Raw genomic sequence first — 16183 nt, 5'->3', positions numbered from 1 at the left:
GTGCGCGCTAAATAGCGTTTCAATCGGTGATGTCACTTGCTCTGAGACCTTGAAGTAGTAGTTCCCCTTGCTCTGCAAGGGCCGCGGCTTTTGTGAAGCGATGGGTAACGATGCTTCGTGGGTGTCAGTTGTTGATGTGTGCAGAGGGTCCCTGGTTCGCGCCCGGGTATGGGCGAGGGGACGGTCTAAAGTTATACTGTTACACAGGCACAATAAGCATTTTAAAGTAATGCATATAACATTGTATTTTATGTTGTACCATAAGTTAGTTCTCGTGACTGACATTACAAAACAAAGTAAAAAAGCACTGTAAGAAGCATAACAACAAGTAATCAATTATACCGACAAAGCAGACAAGGATATTACGTTGTAACATTTAAAAAAACATTTAATTTACTTTATTTCTTTGAAGTTTTGCTGCCAAATCAATCATTTGATAATTCAAAAAATATAAATTTATCTTACAGGCACAATAAAGCATTTTAAAGTAATGCATATAACATTGTATTTTATGTTGTACCATAAGTTACTTCTCGTCCAACCTGCATTGGGCATTATCGTTACAATTAAGGTCTATATCAATGTTGATCAAAGGATTATTACACACTCAGTGAATGACAGTTTCTAGCGTGGGGACTCTGTGGATCGCTGGTGGAGAGCAGACTCTGAATATAGATAGGGATCTGTTGTTTTGTCGGGAGTACTATAGCAAAGAGAGAGATGGAGGGGGGAAGACCGCCGGTCTCTCTTTCTTTGAAACTCTCCAGCGGAACAAACAGGCTTTTCTTTTCTGAACAGAAACTCTGCACATCAGCAGAGAGCAGAAGAGCGGGGATGAAGTATGTACAGGCAGAGGGAGGGGGGGGGCAGAATCTGTCGATGTTGACAAAAACGTTCTGCAAGTGGATGGTCATGGTATAAACAAAATTTTAACCAGTAATCAACAACCCCTTCAACCTCTACAATAGAGCACTTCATCAAACTGGATCAAACACAACTTCACATGATTTGACTGCAGTAACCTGACAAAGACAGGAAAAGTATCTGTGCACTGCTTTTACTGCTCACAAAGTATTATTTTATCTCTGTTTCTTACTTCAACATGTACACATATTGGTGTATATTTGTGTAAAATAACAGTTGGGAATACTCAAAATTGAGTGAGGAGCCGTTGCTCTTTAATGTCTATTCAAAAGTCTCTCCTTTGGTAGCCAGCGCATACAAAAGGTTTTTGTATGTGTGCATGTTCTTCGTTTTCTATCTGACCATAGTAATGTATCAGGGTATATGTGTTCTGGCAGTAAAATACTAGTAACAGTCATGTACTTGTCTCAGAGAGGATGTCTAGAAGACACATTCACTGTTGTGTTATTCCCCTCCAGGTCTCAACCTATTCAACTGTTCATCACAGTCTCCCAATGTTATCCAGTCTCATTGTGGTTACTACTTCCCTCTCTGAGTAGCGCGGTAGATGTTGATGTTCTGTGTGGGGTAGCGGTGTAAAAAGCTCCACATGGAACCTTCTATGGAGGCAGAGTGTCTCAGTAGAAGCTAGGTGTCCCGTGATCTCCTCGCATCTTGGATGAGAGGTACTGTCCTTGCTCAGGTGAGCCAGTGTGTCCAGAAGGAGGGGGTAAGTCTCAGACAGGTACACAATATCTGCACCCAGCACCAGGGTCCCAGTTTGAAGGGAAGCTGTCCTGGTCCTGGACCCAGGAGAGGGAGAGGACGGAGGGGGCATAAGAAGGCCAGCCGGAAGATGGCATGTTTGCTGAGACATTGCTTTGCAGTTAAGGAACAGCAAGGGGGAGGTTTGTCAAGGTCACATTCGATCCTGTAAGAGTGGGAAATATGAGGTAAATAACCCATAAATTAATGTGATTTATACATATTTTTAGTGTTTCAAAGTCTCAGAAAAGCACATTTGTAGGCTAATGTTTGTGACATGATGGAACAGTGTCATAGGAAGGGCTATTAAAAATATATTAACGGATATTAAAATGTTTTACAATTATGATTCAGGCGAATTAAATAACAGTGGCTGCTACTGAACATCATTACCGACCTCTACTGGATGGACAAAGAATTAACCAACATAGTACACAATCGTGCTGCCAAAATGCCAACAATTACCAGTCTCTGCGCTTTCCCTTCAGGTTGAGTGTGTTTTCCTCAAAATAGCGGCATAGATGAAGCGCCTATGTAACAAACAGTATGGTAAATACAGTATAAATCTCATTGCAGTCTTTGCACAAGACTACTGTACAAAATGCACAACTAATCAACAAAGCTTTATCCTCAGCCATTCGCTACGCATTCATGGAAGCACGCGAGCTACACCTTCCAATGGGAAGGTTGCTGATTGGGTAGCGCCAATACTGACGTGCGTGAAATAGATTTTCTCTTCAAAAACGAATATATTCCTCAGTTATAAATGGCAATGATTGTATTACCATATAATACTATGTATTCCAGAACTACATATAATGAATCATTTATGATTATATTCATTATTTGAACTCTCCTTCCAAAATATCTGTGGACTAGAACACTAGGGTCGGATTGACCCGGAAAAAAACAAAAATGTATGTTCTCGTTTTCATGTGTTTATTTTATCAATATAACAGTTAATTATATGAAAATATAACAAAATATGAATATCAATGATGATTAGATGTAGTTTTATTGAGGTTAAAAAAAACTATTATCTTTATAGAGGTCTTCAATTAAAAGGAGGACTTTTATTATAAAAGTGTTGATTCGATCTTGCCAAAGACAGTACAGTATGAAGATAGATTTATCCAATAGAAACCCCCGATCACACTTGTAGGCGATGTCATGGCGACGTTTGCAAGCTAAACTCATACGCAGAAACACGTCATCGGGTCTAACGGTCGTCTCGAGCCAAACTGCGCATGTGCAAGCGGTCAAAATAAAAGACAGTCTTTCGGTATAAATGACTTTTTGACTAAAATAAAAACGTGTCAGTTTGTCACTTTCCCAAAGTTTGAGTAATAACATGTTCAACTACTTAACACATTGTCTCCAATATAGGTTGTGCTTTTAGATTTCGAGAAAATTAACAACTAAGGAATAATTTTTCACTTCTCTCATTGACTTCTCAAACCTCAAACCCCGCCCTGGTCTGCTTGGCCTGTTTCGCAAGCATTCCCGGAAGACTTCCGATGTTGCGCCTCTGGGTTTACTGTGTATTTACGGGTGCGTTCGTAAATTCAATCTGGAGTACCAGAGTGCCCATGGGCCCTCGTATATTCCGAGCGTTGTTCGTTCATAAACGCTGAGCGTTTCGCTCTCGGAGTGTTCAGAGCGCACATTGGACGCTCTGACAGAGGAGTAGGGTTGATCCGAGCATTCTGACCGAGGAGTAGGGTTGATCCGAGCGTTCTGGCCACTTAACGGCAGGCAAGCATACAAATTAACGTTAGCTAGCTTCTTCCAGACACAAATGAGCGAACACCTCACTCTGACCATTTATCCGCCATAACAGAGCTGGTTAGGTTGTTTTCATGTTATCCAGAGCGTTGGTGACTGTGCTGCTGGCAACAATTTAATTACATTTTTTTTGACGACATTTAGTGACAGCGGCCCTATTCAACATTGGTAAATTCGTCAGTTATTCTGCGCTCTAGCACACTCGGACGAGAGAGCCTGAGTGAATGTACGAACGCACCCGTTCACGTAGCTAGAGAAGGCCGTTCTTTTACCACCGACCCGCTCTATCCTTTCCACTTTTCATTGAAAACAACCCGTAATGGTCGTATTTTATAGTTTTATTTGTGCATTTCGTGAAAGCTACAGATAAAAGTACATGTTATTGTGAAGATAGAAAACGGAAGAACCCCTCGATTAGCCGGTCGGCGAGTGTGCCTGCTGTTTTGCTGGCTAGCTCACGTTAGCTAACTTTCCTTGTATTGTAACTTACTAGTAAGTTAACGTTAGCTAGCTAGGTTCTCGTCGTTGCCACTGGTTGTTATTTGATAGCTGTACATCATTCGTGTGTAAATTAATCATGGCGACTAGGCGCCTGACCGATGCCTTCTTATTAATGCGGAACAATGCCATCCAAAATCGGCAGATATTGGCTGAGCAAGTGAGTACATACGACCCCCGTCGTACTCTGAGTACACGTAGCAATGCTGCGGTGAGTCTAACGTTAATCGTCTGGATTTGACTTTTGATTTGTGTGTTATGATAGTTAACACATTCATATGTTAGCCGTAACTTGATTACATATATTCCTTAGTCACTCGCTAGTTAGCTATCTACCCAACATTAACCTGATGTTGGCTACGTATAGCTGTCAAGCTAGATGCGTACATTTGCATTGAGTCATGTTAGAGGTATGCATTTGGAGTACTGATGCCCTCGACTTGCATTTCCTGTCTTGCCAAAATATTTGACCAGCTCCGTTTGCTACCAATCATCAAAGAGCGTGCATTTTCCTTTGCCATGATAGTCAATTGAAGGAATGCATTTGTCAGAGTAAGCAACTAAGTAAAAGATAAAGGTAGAACATGAAATGCATTTTTAGGGGCAATGTTCAATACTTAAGTCACAACAACAGTGCATGCTGGAATGACTTGGCTTGTCTTTTGTTATACAGATGGTCAAATGTAACAATATACATGTTACATTTCATGAGGTGTTTGTTGATAGTGTGTGGGTTCTGTATTTGCCCTTTTGCCTTAGTGAATTGCATGCCTCAACCTCTCGATTAGGCTAGATGGTGCTGTTTCAGTTATAGATTTAGTTGATCCTGTGCTTGGTAAACTGTTCTTTTAAAATTATTTAATGCTCTTTAGATCAATATGGTTGTTACTAAGATATTTGTATGCTAGAATTTTTGGAATACCTAGTTTGCACTGTTGGTCATTGTTTAATTTCATACATTCTGCACTGAAATAAAGTACCAGTCAAAAGTGTGGATACCTACTCATTCAAGGGTTTTCTTTATATGTACTATTTTCTACATTGTAGAATAATATTGAAGACCTCAACTATTAAATAACACATGTAGAATCATGTAGTAACCAAAAAACTGTTAAACAAATCACCTGGAATGCATTTCGATTAACAAGTGTGCTTTGTTAAGTTGATTTGTGGAATTTCTTTCTATCCTTTAATGCGTTTGAGCCAATCAGTTGTGTTGTGACAAAGTAGGGGTGGTATACAGAAGATAGCCCTATTTGGTAAAATGCCAAGTCCATAGTATGGCAAGAACAGCTCAAATAAGCAAAGAGAAACGACAGTCCATCATTAGTTTAATTAAGACATGAAGGTCAGTCAATCCGGAAAATGACAAGAACCTTGTCAAGAACATTTCTTCAAGTGCAGTCACAAAAACCATCAAGTGCTATGATGAAACTGGCTCTCATGAAGACCACCACAGGAAAGGAAGACCCAGCGTTACCTCTGCTGCAGAGGATACGTTTAGAGTTACCAGCCTCAGAAATTGCAGCCCAAATAAATGCATCACAGAGTTCAAGTAACAGACACATCTCAACATCAACTGTTCAGAGGAGACTGTGAATCAGGCCTTCATGGTCGAATTGCTGCAAAGAAACCACTACTAAAGGACACCAGTAAGGAGAGACTTGCTTGGGACAAGAAACACAAGCAATGGGCATTATACCTGCGAAAATCTGTCATTCGGTCTGATGAGTCCAAATTTGAGATTTTTGGATTCCAACCTCTGTGTCTTTGTGAGACGCAGAATAGGTGAACGGATGATATCCGCATGTGTAGTTCCCACCGTGAAGCATGGAGGAGGAGGTGGGATGGTGTAGGGTTGCTTTGCTGGTTACACTGTCTGTGATTTATTTAGAATTCAAGGCACACTTAACCAGCATGGCTACCACAGCATTCTGATGCGATACGCGATCCCACCTGGGTTGCGCTTAGTGGGACTATCATTTGTTTTTCAACAGGACAAGGACCCAACGCACCTCCAGGCTGTGTAAGGGATATTTGACCAAGGAGAGTGATGGAGTGTTGCATCAGATGATCTGGCCTATACAATCACCTGACCTAAACCCAATTGAGATGGTTTAGGATGAGTTGGACCGCAGAGTGAAGGAAAAGCGGCCAACAAGTGCTCAGCACGTGGGGAACTCCCTTCAAGACTGTTGGAAAAGCATTCCAGGTGAAGCTGGTTGAGAGAATGCCAAGAGTGTGCAAAGCTGTCATCAAGGCAAAGGGTTTGAAGAATCTCAAATATAAAATATATTTAGATTTGTTTAACACATTTTTGGTTACTACACAAGTCCATATGTGTTATTTAATAGTTTTGATGTCTATTATTCTACAATGTAAAAATAAAGACAAACCCTTGACTGGTACTGTATATATTTTATTTTTCATTATTGACCAGGATGCCAGGTCTTTTACAAATACTTTCTATGTAAGTCTATAATATCTTGTAGCCTAATTTCCTTTGTATAGTTTCAAAACTCTATATTGTTTGTGGTTTTCCCTTTCAGTCGCTCATTCATTCACCCTCCTTCTGGGCTTGTAGGTGTTTTGACTCTGGGACGGTTATTGTGTGAAGCAGCTTCATAGTAGATCTCAAACCAGACTTTGAAAAATTCACCTGATTGTGGATAGTAGCTTGGATAGGTTAATTTTGGCACTGATAGCACCAACTATCAAATGTTTGTTTGGATCAAAGAGCAAATCCGGTGGTTACTAGGCTTTGAGTTTATCTGATGGATATCTCTGAGGTGCTTGTTTTTGTCACTGTGTCTCTTGTATGGCGTACTGCAATCTGCATGCTCATGCTGAGTGATCTGCATATCAAAATCCTCTTTATAATACTAATTGTTGTCCTGCATCTTTCCTTTCTCTGGGCCTATATGAAATGGTTCTGTGGTTAGGCTAATCATTTGGGGATCGGGGACATAGGCTAGCCCTATATCTTTGCCTTCACACACACTCATGTCACACTTCACTGACCCACTGTATGTAGGCCTAGCTCCTGAAGATGAGCGTTTTTACCTCAATAGGTTGCTACTAATCAAATTGTATTTGTCACATTTATTTTATTTAACCTTAATGTAACTAGGCAAGTCAGTTAAGAATTAAATGTTTATTTTAGAATGACTCACTACCCCGGCCAAACCCTCCCCTAACCCAGACGACGCTGGGCCAATTGTGCACCGCCCTATGGGACTCCTGATCATGGCCCGGGATCGAACCAGGGTCTGTAGTGACGCCTCTGGCACTGAGATGCAGTGCCTTCGACCGCTACGCCACTCTGGAGCCTACATGCGCCGAATACAACAGGTTTAGGTAGACCTTACCGTGAAATGCTTACTTAACCCTTAACCCTTAGCCCTTAACCAACCATGCAGTTCAAGAAAGAGTTAAGAAAAGATTTACTAAATAAACAAAAGTAAAAAATAAACTCAAATTAAAAGTAACACAATAAATAACAATAACGAGGCTATATACAGGAGGTACCAGTACTGAGTCGATGTGCGCGGGTACAGGTTAGTCGGTAATTTGTTCATGTATGTAAGGGTAAAGTGACCATGCATAGTTAATAAACAGCGAGTAGCAGCAGTGTAAAACAAAGGGGGGGGGGTGTCCATTTGATGAGTTGTTCGGCAGTCTTATGGCTTGGGGGTAGAAGCTGTTAAGGATTCTTTTGGACCTAGACTTGGCACTCCGGTACCGCTTCCTTTGCGGTTGCAGAGAGAACATTCTATGACTTGGGTGACTGGAGTTTTTGACATTTCTTTTGGGCCTTCCTCTGACGTCACCTAGTATATAGGTCCTGGATGGCAGGAAGCTTGGCCCCAGTGATGTACTGGGCTGTACGCACTACCCTCCGTTGTGCCTTAATATTATGGTCGCCATTTTGGAATTGATCTCAGGGAGTTCAATCTCCAATGCAGCTATTTTTATCTCAAATCATTTATGGGTAACAATTAAGTACCTTACAGTGATTATTTTTTTACAATTTCAATTGAAAACAAACTCGAACCATTTCTCAAGCAAGATTTTTTCTAGAACTGTCTGGGAGTGGTCTGAGTGGGGAGGGGGAAAACTACAAACTAGCTGTTATTGGCATCTACTTACCTAGATTAACTCGTGGATACCATTTGTATGTCTCTGCGTGCAGTTTGAAGGAAGTTACTAACTAGAGTTAGCGCAATGACTAGAAGTCTATGATAACTGCTAGCATGCTACAGTAGTAGATACCAGAGACATCCAGTCATTGCTCTAATGCTAGTTAGCATTGGTTTGCGAAACTACCTCTAACTTCCTTCATACTGGATGCAGAGACATGGTATCTATGATTTCATCTGACTCAGGGGAAGTAGATAAATGGCTTCATTGCCAAAATCCTGAAGTATCCCTGTAACTAATTCAGAGTGGCTGTGGATCCAACTGTCGGCAAGTGAAGTCAGGGGATATGAATCTGCGACAGCCGAAAGTCGGACACTATAGTGGTTTTTCAACAGCAAGGCTCAGATCAACATTGTTTATACAAGTTTTTCTTTATAAATGTCCAAATACACTTTTCTATACCCCCATATCACAAACTGAAAACCTAACGTGTACAATTAATTGGTTAAAGAGGTCTCAAATATCACTTTCATTTGTATCCCCTGTAGTTTTAGTATCGAGGAAAAGTTGGTTCCTGTTTCAGTCACATCTTTGGCCACGTTCTCGTGGGTCAAACAAAAACACCCCAAATGATTGGTTGACAAATAGTTCCTCCCACAATGCAAGTGATGGCTGCATGGTGCAGTTGGCGAGGAGACACTGCAGCGACTTGAATCTGACTTCATCAAAAACGGCATGACTTTTGATCACATGATTTTTGTGTAGTTCATGCAGTCGACATGTAGTGGCAACGTTTTTTTATACCCATAACGCAACACACTTTGAAAGGCGGAGACCAACGTTGGTCAACGTCTTGACAAAAGTGATCCGCTCGAACGCTCCCCTGTGCGGAAAACAGGCTACTAGGGGGAAGTTAGATCAAGCTCATTCAATGTCTGCAAGATCATATAACAGAAACCAAAATGTAATGGCACAATGTAATGTTACTGTAAGACAAAAACACAATTGGTTTTTCTCATGAGGCCAAAACTCAACCATGTGCGTCTTAACAACATGTTCTCTCAAATTTGCTCAGTGTACATCATTCAAAACAACACTATATAACTCAAGGTCAAAATTCAAATCCCCATTATACTGATTGAGATCTGATGGTTGGTTACTATGGGTAGAACTTGAAGAATTATCATTCACAATCAAATGCTGTGGTGTTTTTGTCTTACGGTAACGTTGTGCTATTATATTTGGTTCTGTTATGTAGAATATTGTGAGGTCTTGCAGACATTGATTCAGCTTGATCTAACTTTAATAAACAAGCACCATTCGCCTGAGTAGCCTGTTCTCTGCATGTAGAGAATTTATTAGGTAGAGCACCCTGTTCACGAAAATGGTTTGCTCCTACAGAAAGTGAGTCTTGTGGTCGTGGCTTGCTATATAAAGCGGGCATCAAGGCAGTCAGTTACTGTTCGATTGAGTGTTAGAATGGGCAAAACAAGTGATCTAAGTGATTTTGAGCGTGGTATGAACGTCGGTGCCAGGCGCGCCAGTCCCAGTATCTCAGGAACTGGGCTTTTCATGCACGACACTGTCTCGGGTTTACAGAGAATGGTGCGACAAACATCCAGTCAGTGGTGGTCCTGTGGACGAAAACAGCTCGTTGATGAGAGGTCGTAGGACAATGGCAAGAATCGTGCAAGCTAAAAGGCGGACCACAAACAGGCAAATAACGGCGCAGTACAATGGTGGTGGGCAGAACCCATATCTCGTCGGCCCTTGTCACAAATGGACTATTGCAGCAGACACCCACACCGGGTTCGACTCCTATCAGCTAAAAAATAAGAAGCGGCTCCAGTGGGCACGCAGTCATCAATACCTGACAATTGAGGAGTGGAAAAACATTGCCTAGTTTGACGAATCCCGGTTCCTGTTGCATCATGTTGATGTCAGAGTCAGGATTTGGCGTAAGCGGCAAGAATCCATGGCCCCACCCTGCCTGGTGTCTACAGTAGAGGCTGGTGGCAGTGGTGTAATGGTGTGGGGAATGTTTTCCTGGCACACGTTAGGTCCCTTGATACCAATTGAGCAATGCTTCATTGCCTGGAGAATTCAAGCTGTTCTGGAGGCAAAGGTGGTTCTGGCCCAGTACTAGTGTACCTAATAAACTGGCTACTGAGTGTGCACATACGCAGAACGTGATCTGCACATACACAGAGTCTTCGGGAAGCTCTGGATGTTTGTCGGCAGACTAATGAAAATACACATCACAATGAGACACCAAAACATTTCATAAAGAGAGACCTAAGACCGCAACAAAGCATGACAGCAACACATGAAAACACTGCATGGTAGAAACACATGGCAACATGGAAATAACACAACTTCGTAGCAGCACAATACATGCTACAAACATTATTGGTGTGATGTCCCCAGGCAGGCCAAAGCTCCATCCCTTCAAAACAGGCTGACATTCCAGGCGGTCTTTTCAAACAGCTCTTACACATAATTTTTTACAATTTCACAGTATTATTCCGACCGTGTTTGTGTGTGTGTATATATACATTAATATATCACAGGAATTTTTTATATTTTTTATTGCATATCCAATGATTTGTTCCTCACAATTTTTATAGATTTCTCAGATACATTTTAAAGGGGGATTTCACAGGTTTGAAGAACCTCAATTGATTGACATAAAATTCATTAGACTTTTTTTCAGACAATCTGGTGACTCAAAATGAGACATTTTGCAAAGTGTATGATCCCTCTTTAAACAGTGTCTGTGAGTGCATGCAAAATGTCTCTGTGTGAAGCTGATCACTGCTTTTTGTCTGGGTCTCACTTACTGTCACTGCTGTCTTACTTCATCTCACCTCTCCCTCTCTCCTCATTGGATGGGACTTCGCTGGGGTCTGCCAATCACATTAGGAGCTTGATGAGGTACTGTCTAATTTCCGCGTATCCAAACTGTCACACAGAAAAAATAATAAACCATGCTTTGTATTGGTTGGAAAGTCTGCAAACAATGTTTCAAATGGGTAGTGATAACTGTGTAATGTGTATGGTTTTACTGTCAGTTGGCTGATGACCGCATGGCCTTGGTCTCAGGGATCAGTCTGGACCCAGAAGCTGCCGTCGGAGTCACCAAGAGACTGCCGCCCAAGTGGGTAGATGGGGTCGTTGAGGTAAGAAACAATTACATGCTCTTAACTACTTCAGTATGAAAAGTTTGTTATTATGTTTATTACTAATCTCTTCTCAAAGCAGCAGACTTCAAATGCTTAATTTCACCATCACAAACAATGAAACTATTAAGCTAGATACTTTAGAAAATGTAGGCCTAATAGGTATTAGTCTATATAAAATTCCTAAATCCAATCTCACTCGTCTTTCTTTAAAATAGATTTCTTATTTGGAACTTTGGATCTTTCGGTTTTCTCGTACCTCTCATGTGTAAATCCTGTGGTTGCTTGGGCTATCAGATTCAGTATGAAATCACACGGGTCCGGCAGAAAATGAAGGAGCTGGCCGCCCTCCATGACAAGCACATGAACCGCCCTACCCTCGATGACAGCAGTGAAGAGGAGCATGCCATAGAGATCACCACTCAGGAGATCACACAGGTAGGTCAGTGACAGAGATGGGAGTCTATACAAGAAACCCCATTGAAAGAACTTTGAAGAGAGGTCACTACTACAATTATAACTGTTATTACATAGGAAACCCACTGAGGAAAACAAGAAACCCCATTGAAAGAAACCACATTCTATACAATAAACCCCATTTGAAAGAAACCACATTGAAAGAACTTTAAAGAGAAGTCACATTTATTATTACTACATAGGAAACCTGCTGAGGCAAAAGGTGACACACCTCATAAGTGGCCTTCTGGAAAAGCCAATGCCTATGCAGTGGTGTAAAGTACTTGAGTACAAATACTTTTGGGGGTATCTGTACTTCACTTTACTACAGTATTTATATTTTTGACAACTTTTACTCCACTACATTCCTAAAGAAAATAATGTACTTTTTACTCCATACATTTTCCCTGAAGAACTTCTTACATTTGGAATTGTTAGCAGGCCAGGAAAATTGTCCAATTCACACTCTTATCAAGTGAACATCCTTGGTCATACCTACTACCCCTGATCTGATGGACTCACTAAACACAAATGCTTAATTTGTAAATTATGTCTGAGTGTGCTCCGTCCGTAAAAATAATAACAATTGTGCTGTCTGGTTAGCTTAATATAAGGACTTTGAAATGATTTCTACTTTTACTCTTGATAATTGAGTATATTTTAGCAATTGCATTTACTTTTGATACAAGTATATTTAAAACCAAATACTTGTAAACTTTTACTCAAGTAGTATTTTACTGGGTGACTTTTATTGAGTCATTTTCTATTAAGGTATCTTTACTTTTACTCAAGTATGACAATTATGAGTTCCTAACTTATTGTTATGAATATTAATTTGTTAGTATGATCTGATCATATTTAAGACTTCTTGTACATGTTAACGTTTGTGGCTTTTATAAGGGGCTACGGTAAAATAGAGCCTTCTGATGTAATACTGTATGTCAACAATTATTGGCCATTCTTGTTATATAGTAGAATAAGAAAAATATTTTTCAGTGAGCTTTTCTCCGTGCTCTCATTTTCTTGGGTCTTTGTTGATAATTATTTATTTAGAATGTAAATTGTACAACGGTCTTTTGTCTTATGGCAAAGATGTATTGCTCTCTCCTTTGTCTGTGTAGATGTTCCACCGGTGTCAGCGTGCAGTGACAGGTCTGCAGACTCGCTGTGGCCACTGCACCGAGCAGGAGGAGAGGCTGCTGAGAAATGTGGTGTCCTCATTGGCAGGGAGCCTGCAAGAGCTCTCCACCAACTTCAGACACACGCAGTCCAGCTATCTGAAACGTAAGCACTCACTCAGTTGCGAGGTATAGGAGTAAATACTATATTTTCTGAATTGTTTTCTTTCTATTAGTTTCAAGTCTTCCATCCCTCACTTCTCTCTCTCCTTACACAAAACACTCTCTACATGTATCTTTGTTTTCACGTCCACCCTCATATCATATGTCTCTTTTATTGTCATAATGCTGATGCTTTCTGTTACAGGCATGAAGAATCGTGAGGAGAGATCCAAACACTTTTTTGACTCTGGTCCTCTAATGGAGGAGGATGAAGACCTGGCACTATATGAAATGGTGAGCTTGGAACTGACAGTGTATTTTGACATTTACCTGATCAGCATAGGTGTTCATGCATATCTCTCAGGAAAAAATATAATATCCTGGTTAAATTAATATCGTAATGCATAGACAAATGTCTTGTTTTTGCTAAATGTAACAAGAATGTGAGTTCCAATAAGTTGACTTGAAGCCTAATGAAAATCAATGGGTGTTGTGCTTTATCGCAATGTAACACCTTTACATTTTTACAATACTCATCTGATACCACATGATTTATTTGGATAGCCACCAAAATGTTGACATACTTTCCATTATAAATATCACACTATTATTTACACTAGAGATATCCTTGTCTCATCGCGCACTAGCGACTCCTGTGGCGGGCCGGGCGCAGTGCACGCTAACCAAGTGGCCAGGTGCACGGTGTTTCCTCCGACACATTGGTGCGGACTGGCTTCCGGGTTGGATGCGCGCTGTGTTAAGAAGCAGTGCGGCTTGGTTGGATTGTGTTTCGGAGGACGCATGGCTTTCGACCTTCATCTCGAGTCCGTACGGGAGTTGTAGCGATGAGACAAGATAGTAACTACTAACAATTGGATACCACAAAAAGGAAAATGAAAAAAAAAAAGTAGTTCACTATAAAGGGAATATGGCACCATTTTGGGATGCAGACAAAGTTATATCTCGCTGAGCCCATATCTCTGATCTCACCCAGGGGTTTACAGATGACCAGCTGGTCCTGGTAGAGCAGAACACAGTGATGGTGGAGGAACGTGAGAGAGAGGTCCGACAGATAGTCCAGTCCATCACCGACCTGAATGAGATTTTCCGAGACCTGGCAGGAATGGTGGTGGAACAGGTCTGTGAGGGAAACCATTTTCAGTGTTTGGAAACACGACAATTATATGGAAATAAAGTTTAAGCTATACAGTCCATTTTTCCATAATTTCATTTGACTGCAGTAATATGAATAATATTTGATTTACTTCACTATCAAACATTTTTTAAAAAAATATGACTTTGTCTTCAATCTGATTTTCTTCCTCCAATATCAGGGCACAGTACTTGACAGAATTGACTTCAATGTGGAGCAATCGTGTGTCAAAACAGATGAGGGGTTAAAACAGTTACAAAAGGTGAGGACACAATGTTAAGAATTGTTAATGTTTCAGCCCAATTGTTGATTATGTCCACAAAAAAGGGAAGGATGTTATCTTGCCAACAAACTTAGTTTAAAACATTTTCTCTCTTTGTTTTCTTGCAGGCTGAACAGTATCAGAAGAAAAACCGAAAGATGCTGGTTATTTTAATTCTTACTGTTATAGTTGTTGTTCTAATACTTATTCTATTTGGGACCAAGTTCTAGTGATGCATTCCTTTGCTTTTGGTATGTCTGTGTGTATGTTTGGTGTGCATCTATGTGTGCTTGTGTGAGGGGTGTCTGTCAGTATCGTTTAAAGTACAATCTGTCCCAACTTTCCAATCACCCTTCCCGAATCTCTCTCTGTATGGCTCATGAAGATGTATTGAATGCATGATCCCTAAGAGAGGACAGCCAGGGCGAGTTCCTATTTCACTTTTCAACTGGCCTGCACACATGGCCACTGTCCGCCCCAATACCCTCTTAAACATGACCGTACCCTCCATCGGTCATGGTTCCTGCTGCAAACAAATGCAGAAAAAAACACTCCTTAAATTCCTTTGTGGAAGACTACTGATTAATTGTCATGGCCACACATTTTGCTTGTTTTTCAAGCAAATAAGTGGTTTGCTTGTGTGTGCGTAAGCATCATATGTCCAGTTTTATTGTAAGCTATAGCTGTAAGCCCTGCCCTCCAATGTCTGTTTTCAAGAGAAGAATCCTGACAACTCAACTAGATGAATATTGAATGTCTATGAACAAGGAACATTTGTGTCTCGTGGCGATTCTACACGACCCTGGTCATTTTTGCATTTGATTTTTCACTTTATCATGGTTACTCTTTTAGAGAGAAATGACAAGGTTTGCATCTCAGTGGCTGAAAAACTACAATAGCTGATTCATTGACTACCAAAAACAACCTTTTGGGTTAAGAGCTGTAGTTGACCATCATGTCTCTACCAAGAGTAGTGTCTTTTAATGAATTTGCACATTTAGATCACTTGATGACTGCTTTCTTTTGTTTCATGACCTTCTATTGTCCGATATCGCTAACTAACACATCAGTTCAGTTTGTTCTTGTCTTTTATCCCTCACAGTTTGCACATATCGAAAGACTGATGGGTTTGGTTTCATGGCTGTGAAGGTCTCCTGTATAATATGAAATTATAATTATTTATTTTGAATTTAAATTGTATAAAAGTTCAACGTTTTTTGTCTAATATGACAAAGATGTATTGAGTAGCCTACATTGTGTCTTTGGCCTAAAGTATGGGGATGAAAATTGTGATCAAGCCTTGATCTCAGAAATGACTTTGCCCATTCCACTACAAAATCAATTAAAAATTGAGTACCTTTTTCTCACACTACTTTGTTTCTTATGAAGCATTTTACTTTTGGGGGGAAAAAGTTTTACTTTGAGCAGCTTTTGAAAGCAAAAGTCTAATTTAAAACAGTATAGATTGTTGAATTCGATTTACATAATTGCAAGCGAGGACTGATGGTTTGGTTAGCAAGTCTGTTTGGAAAACACGGCAACTACTGTCGCCATCTAGTAAACACACGTCTAGTGGCTAATGTTAAATTATAGCCATGGTATGAAAGAGAATCATCTCTGGGCTCTATGCGTTCTCTGTAAAATAATGCAACTCCGTTAAAAGGGCATTTGCACGTCGTTTATTATTCCCCATAGAACTCATAAGCCCCTCCGTTGATTATTCCTTACATAATCATTGGTTATACAGACACACGTCAATGGT

The 16183-nt window shown here is 40.5% G+C and overlaps 1 protein-coding gene and 1 long non-coding RNA gene across 5 annotated transcripts; one reads left to right on the top strand and one right to left on the bottom strand.

Moving 5' to 3' along the window:
- Nucleotides 1–370: 370 nt before the first annotated feature.
- Nucleotides 371–2518, bottom strand: LOC124003869. The gene is made up of 2 exons (XR_006833279.1): nucleotides 2134–2518; nucleotides 371–1834 (listed from the first exon to the last, which is right to left on the bottom strand). It is a non-coding gene; the product is annotated as an uncharacterized LOC124003869 (long non-coding RNA).
- A 1149-nt stretch (nucleotides 2519–3667) lies between these two features.
- On the top strand, nucleotides 3668–15793 carry LOC124003390 (syntaxin-16-like). Of its 4 annotated transcripts, none has more exons than XM_046311602.1 (9): nucleotides 3668–4111; nucleotides 11014–11025; nucleotides 11163–11270; nucleotides 11568–11708; nucleotides 12848–13010; nucleotides 13212–13300; nucleotides 14001–14144; nucleotides 14341–14421; nucleotides 14550–15793. In XM_046311602.1, the coding sequence occupies exons 1-9, from the start codon at nucleotides 4031–4033 to the stop codon at nucleotides 14649–14651; spliced, it is 921 nt and encodes a 306-aa protein (XP_046167558.1). In that variant the 5' UTR covers nucleotides 3668–4030; the 3' UTR covers nucleotides 14652–15793. The 4 variants fall into 4 exon arrangements, with proteins under 4 accessions (XP_046167558.1, XP_046167556.1, XP_046167559.1 ...); XM_046311600.1 differs by having other exon boundaries at nucleotides 3668–4162; XM_046311603.1 differs by lacking the exon at nucleotides 11014–11025.
- Nucleotides 15794–16183: the final 390 nt, after the last annotated feature.

Source organism: Oncorhynchus gorbuscha, linkage group LG18, assembly GCF_021184085.1.
Source record: "Oncorhynchus gorbuscha isolate QuinsamMale2020 ecotype Even-year linkage group LG18, OgorEven_v1.0, whole genome shotgun sequence".
NCBI lineage: Eukaryota > Metazoa > Chordata > Actinopteri > Salmoniformes > Salmonidae > Oncorhynchus > Oncorhynchus gorbuscha.
The sequence above is the reverse complement of the archived record's forward strand: the minus strand, read 5'-3'. Positions and strand labels throughout refer to the sequence as shown.